This window comes from Rhinolophus ferrumequinum, chromosome 10, assembly GCF_004115265.2.
Source record: "Rhinolophus ferrumequinum isolate MPI-CBG mRhiFer1 chromosome 10, mRhiFer1_v1.p, whole genome shotgun sequence".
NCBI lineage: Eukaryota > Metazoa > Chordata > Mammalia > Chiroptera > Rhinolophidae > Rhinolophus > Rhinolophus ferrumequinum.
Window position 1 is genome coordinate 77,765,455 of NC_046293.1, and position 18,512 is coordinate 77,783,966.

Here is an 18,512-nt window from a genome sequence, read left to right on the forward strand (position 1 = left end):
TGCTGCATCCCCATGACTTTTTTGTTTTACATCTGGAAATATGAACCTCTATTCTCCTTCATCTTTTCCTCATTTTGAAATTTTCAATTACAGTGGACAGTCAATATTATTTTATATTAATTTCAAGTGTACAGCATAGTGGTTAGACATTTATATATTTTAAGAAGTGATCCCCCTGACTAATCTAGTACTCACTTGGCACTATACTTAATTAATACCATATTATCGACTATATTCCCTATACTTTATTTTACATCCCCATGACTATTTTGTAACTACTAATTTGTACTTCTTAATCCTTTCTCCTTTTTCACCCACTGTCAATCCCCCCTCCTATCTGACAACCATCAAAGTATTCTCTGTTATCTGTGGATGTGCTTCTGTTTTGTTTGTGTATTTTGTTCTTCAGATCCCACGTATAAGTGAAATCACATTGCATCTGTCTTTTTCTGTCTGACATACTCCATTCATTACAGGTTCATCCATGCCCCCACAGATGGCAAGAACCCATTCCCTTCCATTGCCAAGCAATATTGCATTGTATATACGTACCAGCTCTTCTGTATCCATTTATTCATTGAGGGACATCCAGGCTGCTTCCACATTTGGCCATTGTAAACAATGCTGCAATGAACATATGGATGTACATGCCCCTCGAAAGAGCATTTTGGGTTTCTTTGGATAAATACACAGAAGTGGGATTACTGGGACCTTCTTTGTCTCTTGTTATAGTCATTGTTTAAAAGTCCATTTTACCTGGTATGATTATCACTGCTCCAGCTTTTGTTTCTTTGTTTCTATTTTCATGACAAATCTTTTTTCCCATCTCTTTACTTTGAATCTATGTTTTTGTCTTTCGGTCTGAAGTGAGTCTTTTACAGGTAGCACATAAAAAGTTCTTGTTTTCTTATTCATTTAGCCACTCTATGTCTTCTGATTGGAGCATTTATTCCATTTGCATTTAAAGTAATTCTGAAGAGATAATAGTTGAAATGGTTTCAAATTATTAAAAAATCGGAACATTCAAAGATGATTAATGATCCCCAAGTAGAATCAATACAAAGAAAATCGCAACTAGAAATTTAATAGTATGACGATTGAAATTAAAGACAAGGAAGGAAAAGTCATAAAAGCAGCCAGTGGGGAAAAAAAGACACATTACATAAAAAGTATTTTCATTGCCTCACATCATTTGTGTGAGTTTTCCTCAAATATTTGCTGAATTTTGTTGATATGTTTATTTGTGTTTTAGGAGTCTTGTGACAATAATATTTTCTCACCAAACTCCAAATTATCTCATTTCATTCACTATGTGCTTATCAGTTCTATTAATAGTTGAGAAAGGATAAGGTGTGTGACTGGCCTAGTTCTTCATATAGCTTATATGTATGTTTTACCTCACCTTTCTGGTATCATAAGTCTCACATATAAAACTTCCCTGCTTCTGCAGTCTCTGTGCTAGCTCTAGGAGTCTCCTTTACGAGAAATCTCATCTCAAAAAGTTGACGTCCTTTTTTTCCACACAAATTTTGGCTTATGTTTCTCTTGCTTTTTGTTCTGTGTTATTCTGATTTCATATGCTTTCTATCCTCCAGGAATGCCTCAATTTATTCTACGTGGCTTAGTATAGGCATAATATTTAGAGTGTCAACTGACATAATAGAAGCTCCTAAATATTAAAAAAACCTTAATATCCTTTAAAATAAATGACTTTAATTTTTCTAAGTGAATTTTATAGTAATTTCATTATGATTTCAGTTTTAGTTTTGTTTTCAATTTGTATTTTAGATTATATTTTAATAACATCACACATTTAGTTTATGCTGACTACTATTCATCTTTATTTTAGGAGTTTATTAGAAACTTGCACTTACAAATGGAAGAAGAAAGAACACGATTTAAAGAACTACAGGAAAAAGAAAAAATACGTTTGTTAAAACTGCAACATAATGCAGCTGTAAAAATTCAAGCTAAATATAGAGCATTTGTGGCCTACCAAAAATATGGCCCAATTATAAAAGAACAAATAGAAAATAAGAAAAGGAAAGCACTAGAGTGGAAAGAAATGGAAGCAAAAATACGACAGATGGAAGAAGAAAAACGAAAAAAATTAGAGGAGGAACAAAGAATAGAAGAAGAGATAGAAAGGCAGAAGCAAAAGGAAAGAAAAAGGAGAGAGGAAGAATATGAAGAAAAAAAGAACATCTTGAGACAAGAAAAAGAGCAACTACTAAACAAAGAAAAATTAAGATTAAAAGAAGAGAGAAGACAACAGCTAATGATAAGTAGAGCATTAAAAAATGGAGAACGTAATGCCAAACATTTAACTGTCAAAGATACATCAGAGAATAAGGATGATATAGTCAAAAAGCTAGGGGATGAAAAGTCAAAGAAGTGGGAAGATGTTCCCCTTTGGTTAGTTGAAGAATCAAATAAGGGAGAAAATGTAGATAGACAGCTTGTATTCAAAGAATCAATACAAGTGCAATTAAAAGAGTCTATATCAAGCGAAGCAAATTTGGCAGAATTTAAAATAGAAGAAAAAAATGAAAAGCTAGCAAAACAACAATGTTCAGAAAAATTGGTCAAGCAAGAAAGAAAATATGAAAATATAGACAAAAAATCTGAATTGGAACATCCAGATCTAAAAGATAATGTGCAAGAACAGTTTCCACTGCAAAAATTAAAGTCTCCAATACAAAAAGAAGAAACCTTGAAGCCTACCATAAATAATAATATGATACAAGAAACCAAAATGATAATATTAGGACATAATCAAGAAATTAATGAGGTGAAAAACAACGAAGCACAGAAAATAATCAAAGATAATCAACAGAGTAAGATAGGAAAAGTAGAAAAAGAAGAGATATTAGAACAGAATGGAACATTATATGAAGAGAATAACAGTTCAGTGATTTCAATGAAACAAAAACAAATTTCAATGAAACTAGTATTACAAAATTCTGAAAATATAGGGGGAAATGTAATACCACAAGAAAAAGCTACTGATGTAAAATCTAAAGAAACTGAGGAGAACCCCAAAAGCAATGCTCTGAGTAGTGACATGATTTTCAATACTAGTGATGCTATGATAAATGTAGAATGCAAAATAACCAAACAAAATTTTATTTTAGGTAGACATACTCCTTGTAAAGACGTGGATGGCTATAACACAAAAAACTCCTTGATTTTTAAAGAAGTAAACTCTCTGAAGTCTCCGATTAAAGGAAGTGCAGAAGAATGTCATGAAAATGGAGCTGAATGTGAAAGTATGGTGACCTGCTCTGTACCAGAGCCAACACTTCTATCTTGTATCGAAGAAAAGAGACGAGCTTGGATAAAATCATTTAAACCCTGGTTTGAAATTTTAAAGCAAAATCAACAAAAAAAGATTGTTAAGAGAAAAAGACTTGTAAAATGCCCAGCTGACATTATGCCCCCTTTGAATACACTAGAAATTCTTCAGTGTGGCCCTTGCAATACTTTACAACAGGTTATTTTTGTAGTTTTATAATACTTTTTCACATTTAATTGGAATTGGTTCTCTAAAATGTAACCTTTTAAATCTTAGTAGAAGGCATATTTTATTTTCAAGAATTCTGTCTCAATCAGTGAAGTTGCTAGTGTAATGTTGTTCCCATTTGAGAGGGGATGTATTTAAAGATCTCAATTTAAATTATTAAGGGCATCTTCTCCCTCAGTGAAGCACTGTAAAAAGCTTTGATTTGTACCTTGAAGCCTGTGTATAAGGGCCCCATACCCATTATCAAGTTTCTAAGAGTGAATACATCTGGGAATGCAGGGTACAACTAGATAGAATAGGAAATTCCTGATACTCAGTTTACTTTGGTCTTGCGCCACACCGCCACCTAGTGGCGCCTTTCGAAATGAAATTGATTTCCCTGTACTTAACCCATGCGGTGAAAGAAGGGCTTATGAGGATAGAAGACTCTAGAATTTTTATAAAAACATTATTATTTAGTAATGTGCTATGTAAACATGGTGGTTATGTGCCTGAAATTTAATATAGTTGTCACCAAATATTACTAATTTGTTTATGGATATAGTGCAATTCTGGAAATCATACCAAGGACCTGAAAAACAAGGAAAGTGAATTTGGTGAAAAATTGGCGTGAGCTAATAAATTATTGTTATTAGTTTTATACATATTCCTTTTGAACGTGAATTGGTGGTGGATGATTGCATTGTTTTGCCTTTCTATATGGGGAACAAGAGTCCAGAGAGCTGAAATGAAATTGAGTTGTTAATAAATGTGGGTTTCAATATATATCATTTTTAGATGATTTTTTTAAAACAATGTTGCAAGGTTAATGTAGTTTATATTCATTATTGTTAACTAATATTGTGCATGGCAATTTTCCTGATTTCTCTAGGTTACAACAGTTACATTTCAAGATTTGCCAGGTTGTAGTCTTTCCATACTGGCAGAGTGTACAAATCTTCAGTTTCTGTCTCTTCAACGCTGTGGATTAACTTCTTTGCATAGCCTGAGTAACTGCAAAAAACTGAAATATGTTGATGTACAGGTATGCCCTCTATTCTCATAATTATTTTTGTTATAATAAAATATAAAGTGGATTCACATTTACATTTCAGAAAAGAATATTTTAAAGAAACATTTACTAAAATAACATGTACATTATGATCAAGGCCAAAAATTTGTGAGGACTATAGAGGTACGATGATTTGGTGGTATGTCCTGGAAATTAGTTATTTCTTCTTGCAGATGATTGCTTTTGTTACTTTTTGCTGGATAACAAATGACCACATTTCTTAGTAAATTACAACAACAGACATTTTATTTTGAGGCCAGGCTTGTCCGAGCATTTCTTCTGTTTCATATTGTGTTGACTGGGTCCCTTATATAATTTGCAGCTGCGGCTGGAATGTCTAAAATGCCTTGTCTTATGTGATTGGTACCTTGAGAGGTTGGGATTTCGATCTCTTTCTTTCTCTCTTACCCCCACTCCACACCTCCCCCCCTACACACACACACACACCCTCTTGGACTTCTTTACAGGATATCAGAATCCAAAACGGCAAGATCCAATATACAAGTGCTTATCAAGCACCTACTGCCATCATGTTAGCTAATGTTCTGTTGGCCGAGCCCTGAGTTCACGTGGCAGGGAACTGTGTGGATGTATAAATACTGGGTTGTTAGGTTTATTGGGGGCTTTCAAAGTAACAGTCTACCACCGTCTACCCTCTGGCTCCTAATGAGTTACATTTTTTCCACATGCAAAATACTCTCATGTCCCAAAGACCCCCAAGTCTCATCAACTTATGGCATCAGACTCAGACTTGAAGTACAGAGTCTTCTCATCTAAATCAGATCCAATTGGAGATGATCTGCTCTGATAGTTCTCTCAACTCAGACGTGTGTGTAGTAAAATAAGAAGTTACCATCCCTCTCCACACTGCCACACAAACACCCACGTACGATGGTGAGACGAGGCTTCATTAATTGCAGTCGTCAATGCCACTCAAAATGGGAGAAAACCACAAACCCATAGCAGTCCCAGGTCCATAACTGGGCACATATCATCAGTTCCTTATTAAGGACTCTCTTTCGCTCCAGGGTAATAGTTCTCTGTGACTGTTGATTCTGTCCACTGGTCTTTTGATTCCATCCTCAAGACATACTTCCTTTCCCTAAAAGTGCCCCGTTTTGCAGCTGGGAATTTCTCTCAGCCTTTTTTTTTTTTTTTTTTTTTTTTTTTTTTCCCCATAGAAGGGCGGTGGGGCAGGGGTGGAGGAGTCCCTACAGGGTTCTTTTCATTTTTAATTATATTCTTTTCAGTTCAAACTGGTGGTACTTCCAACAACATATTTTCTTTTAAATTTCCGTGGGTCTCCTATGCTTCGTATTAAGTTCACGCCATTAGACAAAGGCTATACTCATAAATATTTTTGAGAGAGATGCAGTGGACTAAACCCTTACATTTCTGAAAAGCCCATTTATCTCTCTGAGGTTTTCAAAAACAGAATTGCTGTTGCATCCTTGACACATGATCTGGACACGGAGACCAATATTATGCATTGCAGAGATGTGTGTATATAGTGCAATTATAAACATATACATGAGATATATGTAACTCATGATGTTAGCGTTTCTTTGGAAAGGAAGTGATGAGGAAGAGAAATGGGAGATTCCAAGTTTTTCAGTGTTTGCTTTCTTTAAAATTATAGTTCTGTAAGAACTATGACCCAATGTTCACTCTTGTTCATTTAGATTGAAATATGTTGTTATATAATCCTCTGTATTTTGTATATTTTAAAAGATTGTTAGTAATTACAAAATCAGTTAATTACTTATTAGGTTACTTAATATTTTTATCTAAGTAGTATAACATTCTACACAGCTTTTTTAAAAGTTAGAGATTCAGGTATTCATTTGGAGATCGTATCATTCTTCCTTTTATTGCCAGCTTTAAATGTTTCATTAATAAGCCATTGAAATAAAACTAATTACATTTCTTCTTTGTTTAGGAAAATAATATTGAGACTATCAACTGTGAAAATTTGGAAAATCTTTGTGTTGTTCTTCTTAATAAAAATCAACTGACTTCTTTTCATGGTTTCGATGGCTGCACTAATATCCAGAATCTTGAACTATCACATAATAAAATCACTCGAATTGGTGAGAACAATGGAATTTGAATGTATAGACATTTATTTCTCGTGATTATATTTTGTTTCACTTATTTCACTTTAAGAATAGGCCACCATCACAATTTTTTAAAAAAATTTTATTCAGGCCATACTTTTAAAATCTTTATTGTAATTTAGCCAAGGAAATAGAATTGTTTTTAATGTGTATAAAAGGAATATGTCCCCACCACTGGCAAATGCGTAGTTGTTAGAAGCTCTTCTATTACATATTCACCTCCCGTTTACTTTTCTTATTACCAGTAGTGATCTGAGCTCCACTGGAGAACATAATGCCCCAGTTTGGTGCCATCATATTTTTATGGATCCAACGCTTTCTACACTTGTCAGCAACTGTCATAACTGTTTCGTGGTAAACCCTTTCATCACTACTCTCCTTGCCTACATACATCACTTGCACTAACCTTTCCTTCTTTAGATGAGGCCACTAATACTGCCTAAAAGAAATAATTCATCAGTTTGAATCTTTCTAATCTTCCCTATCCCCCCATTTGTATATCTGAATACCGAATATCTATATCTGTTTTCACCCTCATACTTTATAATCCATATAATCCAGCAATGAAACTGTCTTTCCTTGTTTAAAGCCAGTCCTTCTATTTCTATAAATACTGTATCTATCAGTCTCCTCTGGTACCTTACTCCGTCATTTATCACCTGTCTTATGTCAAATTCTTTCTATTGCGATCACTTCGACCATCACCTCATCTGTCTTCCTTTGCTGTCAAGTTCTATGAAAGAGTGTTCTGTTCTTGCTCTTACTTCTTACTGCTCAACTTCTCTCTTCTACCCACTGAAATCCAACTTCAATTTCTATACGGTGTGGTCAGTATGATAATTCTAAAATAAAAGCTTCATTATATTCTTTACTACCCGGCTTAAACTATTTTGTTCTTTTTATTATTTAACTTGTGAAATTCTCAAGGGACTCGATAGGGGCTTAAACAATGGTTAATGTATAATGAGGACTGCCAAAAAAAAAATCAGGAACTAGATAAAAACTTGACTCTGGTACAATACTGATGGTTTAAAATTTCGGACCCCCAAATGGTTCCATCTTTTCCACTTCCTCTGTCTACAATCATTAGGAAATATGATCTAGATTGAAGTATCTGCGAGTGGGATGGGAGTAGATGGGTAGTGAAGCAAGCCGACTTTCTCTGCTTAGACCTGGTTCTATTTAGGCCTCCTTGATAATAGCTTTGTTTGTTTGCTTATGTTTTGTTTTATCTTTCTTTTTTTATTATTGAAAACTTCAAACATTTACAAAATAAATACACGAAGATTCCATATAATTATATTCACGTGTGTTTCATCATTGATTTTTCTTGGTTTTGATTTTAATTTTTTAAAGCAAATCCCCAAAATATAATTTCATCCTTTCATACTTCAGGAAATGGTTTTTAATAGTATGGTTTTTTTCTAACTAAACCACAGTGCGTTGTGACACCGAATAAAATTAATTGTGGTTTTTTTGTATCAACTGATAATCCATAATACAATTTTTCTTATTTTTCCAAATGTATCTGGTTTTATTTGAATCATGCATAATACATATTATTTTTATATAGGTCTTTGAAATCTCTCTAATCTGTAGCAATCCTTCCACTTTTTCCTTTATGCCACTGATTTGTTGCCGGGCCTATGTTAATTTTCCTATACCATGTCCCCCGTTCTGGATTTGTCCATTTACTTCCTTTTAGTGTCATTGAAATTTTTTCACTAAGCCTTGCATTTCCTGTAAATGAAAGTTAGCTCAAACGCTTGGTTAGATTCATATTCAGTCTTCTCAGCAAGACTTTTTCATAGGCGGTGCTCTGTGTGTCCTATTGCCTTAAATTAGGAATCATACAGTCTTTGTTTACTGTAGATTATGGTACAATTGAGTATTGGATACAGCTAATGATAGCCTAAACCCTCCATTATAAAGTTCTTTATCAACCTTTTACATAATACTTTCATTCATTGATTAATGTGGCCTGAATCCATTAATGCAATAGGGGATGCTAAAAGTTACTTTTCCAATTTGATCCTTCCATATTTTTAAGCTGGAATCCTTTATTTAATATGAACTATTTAGTTATCTTGAAGTAGTTTGTAGAGGAAAGACAGGGATAAATGCCTGCCTTTGTATTGACAAATACAAAGTAATAAGAGCTTTCAGTTGTGCTAAACAATTTTTTTCGCTTTATTTATTTTGCTTAGTTTGTGCACTTGTTTTTTTCTCTCTCTCTCTCCCCCACACCCCATCTCCTTTTTTTAGTATTCTTATGAACTCAGAAATTTTTTATAATACAGAATATTTCAGTCAGTTGCTTTATTATGCTTTTTGATACTCAAATTGTCCTGCCCTGTGAATTTGATTGAAGATATAAAATACTGATCTCTCCAATTCAAGTTTATTTTTAAACTTTATAATTGTATTTCTGTTTCTTACACTGTAATCCTTGATTGATAACAACATTAATATAACTATTCACTCTCTCTTATAATATCCATAAAATAGCTTGAAAACAATGCCAATGTTACTAAATATAAAACTAAGTTAATTTTAAGATTTATTTGCATTTCTTTTTATCCTTGTGCTTTGTCCCCCAAAGTGATACCTGAAGTGTTTTATCTTTGTGATTGTTATGAATTTAAAATATAATTAGTTCACTTTTCCATTTTGATTCAATTTAATTTTTCATATGTAAAACAGATGTTTCTAAAGTTAAACTACATTTAAAAAAGGCATGCTCAAAGAGATTTTGTTTTCATCCTGTCTTTTTCACTCTGTTCTCCCATCTACTTTTATATATAAATGATTTTGTATTTATTTATAGATAACATATATATGTATATATGTGCAGCACATGTGTCTATATGTGAGTATATAAATATACATACATACATATAACTAAGAAATATATGTATATATGCTAATCCTGGCTTTCAGGAAATATAGAACATTTTAAGTACTGTGCTTTATCTTGCTTTTTATCACTTAGCACATGTTATGGAGTTCATAGCATTCTTTTTCCATAGCTGCATAGTATTCGACTGTGTGGATGGACCAGAGTTTATTTCACTTGTCCCTGTTTGATGGACATTGGATGCTTTCCAGTCTTCCCATTGCCATAGTGACTACTCTGATACCTACATCATTTCATACTTTTTCAGATATATTTTTAGGTTAGTTTCCCACAATAGATATTGTTGGGATAAAGGACATCTGTAATTTAGGAAGATATTGTTAGATACCATTTATATGGATTGTACCATTTTGTATTCCTTCCACTAATATATGTTAATAACGGTTTCTTCTGATTTCTTTTGTTTATTATGTTTTTCTTTTTTTTAATTTTGAGATAAATATTCAATCCCTTTATTTTTTATCCTTTTTCAGTGTTGTTGACATAAATACTTAAGTCTCTAAGCTTTCCTCTGAGTACTGCTTAGTTCATAACTTCTGATATATAGGTATTTTCATCAGTTCCACAATTTTATGATGTTTTTATCTCTTAGCTAAGATTTTAAATTTCCATATGGAAAGGACATTTTGTTATTGTTATTCTTTCAAGTTTTATTGCATTATAGTCAAAGAATGATTTTGTACCATTTCTGCTTTTTTGGAATTACCGTGGTTTTCTAACCTGTGGTCAATTTTCAGGAACGTTTCATGTGTACTTGAGGAGGAGGTGATTGTTTTTTTTTATTTTTTACTTTTTATTGGAATGTAGTTTATGTTTGCATCTTTAAGCTCTACCTTAGTGATCATTTGTTTTAGGTGTTCTACGTCTACGTGATCTACCTTGTAATGAGGGAGTTGAGCTAGTTTAAATTTGTCTGTTTGTTTATCCACCTATTATTTTTGTGTATCCTTTGATTTCCGCTTTATGAATGTTGCTCCATAAAATTTCATAAATGTTCTTAACTGTATTATCTTCATTGTGCATTTTAGCCTGAACATTCTAAGTTCCCTTTTTTGTCTCTTTAATGCTCTTGAGACTAAATTCTACCTTGTCCTGCTATGGTTTCTTTTTGTTTGTATTTGCCTACTTGGCCACTTAAAAATAATTTCTGTAATCTTGCTGAATCACTTGTTTTAGGTGTGTACTTATGTACAATATAGATTTGGTTTTTTTTTTTTTTTGGATCCAAACTTAAATATTTCTTCTCTCATATAGACCATAGCATTTGCATTTATTAATTCAACTTATGTACTTGGTCTCAGCACTGTCAGCCCCCTCAGGATGATGCTCTCTTTCTGAAGGTCTTGTTGATAATACATCGGTTCTTCCACCACCAGGGAGCTTCCACTTCTTATTTATTCATTCAGTTTCCATAATTCTCTCTGGATGATATGTTGTTCAGCCTGGATTGTGTTGTTCCTGGATACTTAGTACCCCACTTAGAAAAAATTTCAGCTTGTAATTTCTTTATTTCCTATTTACACTGGAAGGATAAATGGTGTGTATTTTTCCTTTTACTCTTTATAAATTTCTGGAGGAGGTATGGGGAGAGTAGGATCTAGGCAGTCACAAGCATCTCCCACTTTGTTAAATATGGGAAAATATAGTTTCTTGCACAAAGCAAGCTTTTGTTTTGCAAGCATTTCAAGGCATACGTTTGAAAATATAATGTACAATATTCTTTAATGCGTTTATTTGCCTATGTGTCTGTGTTGATTTCTCCCATATGGAAATAATGATACTTATGATTTACATTTTTTTGTTTTCGTTTTAGAGTTTAAGTTTAAAATATCTATAGAAATAGTTTTGTTGTTGTTGTTGGAATGAAGGCAAATGCATTGATAATGTCTGTTACTATATTGGCACACACATGAAGCAAGCTTTAGAAGAAAAAGGCTGTTTGTAAAAAGAAATGCTTGAACTCTCATTCACTTTCATTTTCATTGCCAGCAGTACTCTATGGGATTTTTTGTAGCCAGTAGATTTCCTGGGATAGGATATCTGCAAGATTTATGTGAAAACTGCCATCGTATTAATTGATGTACCTGAGGTATCTTTATGTAGTACAGAGCAAAGGAGGTAAAAGACATCTTTGCTGTCTGTTGGATACAATGAAAACACTGTATTTATTGAGTGTGAGAACAGTATACATGAAAGGTAGATTTTCTGAAAACCAGTTGGAGTCTGTTTTCATCTTCAGGACTGCTTACAGAGATTCTGGTTGAGCTAAGTGAAAAGCATAGATTTTGTCTTTCAGTGATAAATTGATGAAGGGGCACAAAGATAGATTTGTGTTTAAAAGTTAATAAGTTACTATTCCATGCTATATTTCTTAAGGAGGTGAAATAAAATTGGAAGCAGTACCACATATTTTACATGTGTAGTTTCAAGTGTAATTTCTTCCTAATTCTTACTAAGCTATAGTTATTTCAGTAGTTAATATGTAATTTTAGCTCTAATTATTTTTATTAGAAAACATTAATGCACATTTCTACTTGACCTTCTTTGCATTTAAATGAATGAGAATAGCAAATGTGTCAATCTCTTTAAGGCAATTCATTTGAAATTATTTATGCTGAATGTTTTCCATTCTAATTAAACTGTTTAAATGTAGAAATGGAAACACAATGTGAAATATACTTTTTTTAAGTAATAGTTTAAAATTTAATTCTATAATTGAAAGTCACAAAGTTAATATAATTTTGTTATTGCCTTTAACATTTAAACATGCTGTACCCTGTGGCTATGGAAAGAGATGGTTTTGGTTAATATTATTTATCATAACTGAAATATAAATTAAAATATCTCTAAAATATGTTACATATTTAGGTACAAATTATTCTCTAGCCAAATGTAGTAAAATATAAACTATAGGCTCAGACAAATTTTGTAGAATTTAAAGAACACTGTGAACATTTTTATATTATTTTGTATAATTGTTCCATTTTATTAGCAAGGTTTTCATTGTAGAATACTTTGACTTAATTGAGTTATTCATGCATATTTTGAATGCACAAAAATAATTGGTTTAAGTTCTTAAGTTCATTTTAGGTTGATGATTTTACAGATGAATTTATTTTAATCAAACAAGATATTTTATTATACTTTTTATTAATTTCAAATGTTTTATGATTTTTTTAAGTTACGTGACTATCATTTATAACTCAATTTAACATTGGGTGGATTGCAGTTAAATATAATGGTTTATTACAATGTCATTATTATATCTCATGCTGTTTTATTTTGCCTAAAATTTCCCATGGGTAAATTTTAGGCAAAATTGATAAAGCATTTTGTTTTCTACAAATAATTTGGAAAAAATATTTCTGAAATGGATGTTGCCACAGTGATCATTAAAATTTACGCAATTGATTTGTGGAAAATCTTGTGTATTTTTTCTTTAGTTTTTTAATGACTAGCCAAACCAAATGAAAAATAGTTGATAATTTATAATCTAGTTTCTTTGTTCTTCCCATATTTATTTTGAATTTGATTGACTTTCTAGAACAAACATTTTGAAATTAATTTTGAAAAAATTAAAAAATAGTTTTATAAAGTTTACTTTCAAAATTGTTTTATAAATGTTAAAATATGACTTAATGTAAGTATAGTAATAGATAACTTTGTTTTTACCACCTGGCATTTTATGTGCTTTGTATATATTAACTCATTTTCTTTCATATAAGTGCTTTAGTTAGGTGCTATTAAATCTCTTTTTTGTTGTTTTGTTTTTCAGGTAAGAACTGAGGCACAGAGAGGTTAAGTAAATTATCAAAGATCACACAGTTAGCAAATGATAAGCCAGGATTTAAAACTCAGCAGTCTATCCTTAGTACCTAATTTTTTAATTACCTCATACTGCCTCTCTGATAAATGTGCATTTAATATTTAAGATTATCACTATTTTGTGATACTGCATTACAATTCTTTATGCTGAAAATGTAATGATTTTAAGGTTTATTCATTAGTATGTTTATTAATGAGCGATTTTATTGAGCACCTACTGTATGAAAGCACTTTTCCAGGCACTAGAACCCAGCACTGGGACATTACTGAGGATGCAGCAATAAACTAAACAATTGACTATCCTGACTTTCAGCAAGGTTATCTTAGTGATATGTATTTATATATAGAGAAAGAGAATACAGTGAATTGCTATATTTCATTTATTGAATATTGGTAAACATGAAACTAAGTATAATGTTAATGTGTAAAAGCAAGCAGTCATTTTTATTTCCTTATTCAAAAAGCTTTTGTCTCTGCTAGTTTAGGAAAACTTTAATCTGGAAAATGTTTTTTAATACCAGCAGTTATTTGTTTTTTATAAATTTCAGGTAGAACATTGCTAGAAAACATCATTATAAATTTAAATTGATAGAACTATTAAAAGTTTTTGTTGTTGTTTTTATTGTTGTTGTTGTTTTGCTACTGCTTTATTTTCAGGTCATGCTTCTCTCTGGAAAAGTAATACTAGTATAAGTATGAAAGATACTGAAATAATTCAACATTTTTGCATAGCTTCGTTACTAAGTCGTATCTCATAGGGGAAATGTCCCTGGGTTAATTCTTGCTACCCGATGTTGTCTTTGAAACATTAGAAAAAATAATGAAGTAAAATAAAATAAATCTCTGGATATTTTTCTTGTAGAAATGTTTACTATTATATACTTAGTGAATTCTTTGGATACCACTAGATGGTGCTAGCTTACTCTTTAGTTCTGGAATGCAACACATGCCTAGTACAAAGCTGAAAGGGATTTTACAGATCTGCCAGTCTAGGCTTCTTACTTTACAGATGAAAAAACAGACCAACATAGTTTTCATCTAACTCCTGCAGAGGTGGGGCTAGAAGCCAGGTTTCCTGATTCCTGTTTCAGTATTCTTATTTCCATACAACACGTATGAATCCTGAAGGACTTTTTAATTAAAATTAATAATCTCAAATGCAACTCAGCCTGTTGTACATAACTGTCAAACATATCAATCACTGAGGGAGCTAAAAGAGGGAGATGCTTACCAAGCACTTATTTAGTGAAAACCTCCAGCCTAATTTAACATCTTTAGTTTGTCTGTTCCTTACAGGAGTGTTCCCCCCACCCCCAACCTTGTGGTAGGAATGTTTTATTAGACTATAGGCTCATTTCTGTGGGAGGAATTCTTTGAAATAGATATTTGTAGTAAGTATATCCAAATGCTAATTTTGCCATGGGCAAGGGCCCTTTGAGGGATAACACACTTGGCTTCAGTTTTATTCTGTGGGACCTAAGAAACTCTTAAAGAGCTAAAAAAGAATATATTGAAGCAGTAAACCCAAGAATGTTTAAGACATCCTTTATATTTATTATATTTAAGTCCATTGAAAGAGGCTCTTAATTTTATTTATTTATTGTTTATTTATTTATTTATTTATTTGTGGGTTTTTTTGGGGGGAGGGGCGTATTGTTTTGTTTTGTTTTGGATGGGGAGTGGAAGGAATGCCAGAAATTTTGACTGGGAAAAAAATCATTTTCTTAGATATATTGAGGAGTAATGGTATTCCAAGGTAAGGTTTCCCTTAAGTCTGTTTTGCTCGGTTCTCATCCTTCACTTAACAGCAAAGAATTTATAAGATTAAAACAGGATGGGTGGCAATTTATTCTAACTTCCTTTTCATCTAGATTCTCCCTTTTGATCCAAATGCATTGACTGGATAAAATTATTGTTTAATCAGTTGTGTATAGACTTTTTTGAGTGTGTATCAAGATCCTATTCCTTCTTCAAGGTTTAGCTCAAACATTTCTCTTTAAAGCCTTATTTGGTCACTGCAGTTACAGTTTTTAAACTCCTTGTTTTTATCAAGGAGAATTGTTAGGAAACAATGATAGCTATCATTTTTAGTACCTAACATGTGACTGTTATGCAAGCTACTTCAAAATATTATTTTTAATTCTCTCAATTTTTAATTCTTTCAATAGTATTATTTGTGAAATCACCCCATTCCACAAATAAAGAAACAAAAATTAGTATTAAAAATAAAAAGAAGCAAAGACTCAGAGAAGTTAAGAAACTTGTTTATATTCATAGAGCTAGTTTTGAAATAGGCACGTTTATTGAAATTCAGGATTGCCTATCTCATTTCTCATTCTGCTGTACTGCCTGTTGATTAAATGGGGTACTGAACATGTTAGCATAGTCATGGAGAAAATTATACACGTGACTCCCATGATGATTATAGATAATATATCTTTATTTTTATAGCCAGTTTTTTTTTCCTTTAAATATTTTTGAGGCCATGCTATTTGTTGCATACAAATTCATAATTGTCACATACTTCTGTTTTGAATTGACCAATTTTATCATTTGTAAATATCACTTTTCATCTGTAGTAAAGCATTCTGTCTTAGTCGTCTCTGTCTGATATTACCAAACTAACTTTCTTTTTAACTTAGGGCCCTTGAACACTCTTAAAATGATTGTGGGCCTCCCTCAAACAGCTTTCATTTATGTAGGTTATATCTGTCAATATTTACTGTATTAGAGAAAAAGTAGAAAAGTGTTTTTTATTAATTTCTTCACAGCTTAACATAATAAGCTGCATTCATAACAGCTTTATAAATTATAACTCCATTTTTAAACAAAAAGAGTGAGAAGAGGGTCATTGTTACACATATTGGCAAATCTCTTTAATGTTTTGCTTAACACAAGACAGCTGGATTTCCATATTTTTCTTCTTCATTCAGTTTGCTAAAATATCACACCTCATGTTGCCTCTGGAAAATTCCATTATGTGCTCTTGAACAATTGAGAGTGAAAAAGGCAAATAACGTCTTAGAATTATTATGAAAATAATTTTGACTCCATGGAACCTTTAAAAGCATCTCTGTGGAAGTTGGGCGAGGGGACAGGGAAAGCGATATTTCTGGACCACACTCTGAGAATCACTAGTTTGGTGCTTATATAGTAATATATCTTTTTCTTTCCTTTTACTTACAATATTTACAAGTTGTATATTTGGTATGTTTCTTTTATGTACTGTAAAAATGTGTTGTTTTTGTTTTTTTATCAAAGCTGCCTAGCAAATTCTAGCTTTGATTTGTAGAGTTTAGTCTCTAATAATCGATTAAATGTAATCAATAATTAAGTGCAATTATCAATATACATAAGTTTAAATCTGTCATACTATTTGATTCTATTTGTTCTGCCTGTTCTGTTTTTTTTTTTTTTTTCCCCTCTCTCTTTCTCTTGCCTTTTTTTGGTTGGGATTTTAAATTATTTCATTTTTCCTTTGTATTATACTACTGGTTATATTCTTTTACTATTTTGGTTTACTGTAGATGTTGCACCATGCCTCTTGATTTACCAAATCTAAATTTATTTGGTACTTTCTTCTTTTTCCAAGGCAATGCCAGGGTCACAGAATACTTAAACTTCCTTCCAACTTAATGTTCTATTGCCGTGTATTTTAAGTGTGCGTGTGTGCATGTGTGTTTGGAATGCCTTAAGACATTATTATTTTATAAAGTCAGTATCATTTGCATTCGCCGACTTTTTTAAACATTTTGAATGTTCTTAATTTTGTCTTTCATGTATGATAGTCCTACTAATGAAGGTCTGCTGGGGAGGAATTCTTTCAGATTTTATTTGGTTCAGTATGGTATGGTTTTAACATAAATACACACACGTGCATAGATATGTGCATGCATTTTGAGATATAGACTTACCTTCTGACATGCATTTTCTGCATTTTGACCATATTCCATTTTATTCTAGCTTTCCTTATGTTGACATGCATCAACCTAATTGTTGATCCTTGGAAGATAATTTTCTTCCCTTTTTAAGATTTTTCTTTTTGTCTATTGTTTTCAACAGTTTACTCTGATGTTCCTACTTGTGGTCACCTTAGTAGTCACCCTACTTCAATCCATTGTACCTCTTAAATCTGTGTCTTGGCGTCTTTATTCAGTGTTGAAAAATTCTGAGACATTTCATAAATATATATATATAATTATGCGTGTAAGAGAATTATATATTCCCCTTATATCCTATAATCCTCTTATACTCATAATTATATTCATAATTCTTTTATATATCATTTGCATCTCTATGTATCACTCTGGATATTTTATTAGGATCTAATTAGTTCACTAAATATCTCTTCAACTGTGTCTAATATGTCCAATCTATCCTTGAAAGTCTTGTTTGTATTGTAGTTTTTCAGTTTTAGAATTTTGTTGCTTTTCTAAAAATTCAATTAAAATTTATAATATCTAATATGTAAATTTTCAATTTTACGTCTTATTTAATGTGTTCAACGAAGTTTTGTTAATTTCGGTGACTGATAACTTCATTATATGGATTCCCTGTGGATGGTTTGTATTTTCTGTTGATTTTCTTGTTTTTTGTTCTCATCATGTTATCTCTTTGCTTTAATTTTTTATTATTTTGCAGTCAGAGAATAATAAGGAAAAAACTGCAGAATCAATTTGAGTTTATGATTTATTTTCCCCCCAGAGGTCTTCATTGTTTGCAACTACAAGCACTTGCAATCTCTGAGCAGCTAAGTCCATACATATATTGATATTGAGATTATTTAAAGCCGGACTTCAGTATCTTGGGAGCTATTCTGTATTTGGATTAATGTGTAGGACATGGAGGTCTGACCAAAAGTAAGGTAGGGATGCATTAGGTCTCGTTCTCTGAGGAGAGCTGTGCAGTCAACATTTTGACCCCCTACTGCTGCAAGCTCTCCTTTCCTAGAATTAATTGATTTCCTTAACCCTCTTTTTCTGTAATACTATTTTAGTTCTTTAATACCTTGAACAGATATAATATTGTCATTTGTTTGTTTGTTTGTTTCTGGTTTTCAACAAACAGAAGAATTGTTTC

General features: G+C 31.9%; 1 protein-coding gene across 2 annotated transcripts in view; it reads left to right on the plus strand.

Moving 5' to 3' along the window:
- The window catches only part of LRRIQ1 (leucine rich repeats and IQ motif containing 1), a 185,824-nt gene that overhangs the window by 14,096 nt on the left and 153,216 nt on the right, over positions 1-18,512 (plus strand). For both annotated transcript variants that reach the window (XM_033117564.1, XM_033117565.1), the window contains exons 8-10: positions 1,850-3,493; positions 4,395-4,547; positions 6,514-6,664. In XM_033117564.1, the coding sequence (XP_032973455.1) occupies positions 1,850-3,493; positions 4,395-4,547; positions 6,514-6,664 (1,948 nt within the window). The remainder of the gene's footprint in view (positions 1-1,849; positions 3,494-4,394; positions 4,548-6,513; positions 6,665-18,512) is intronic.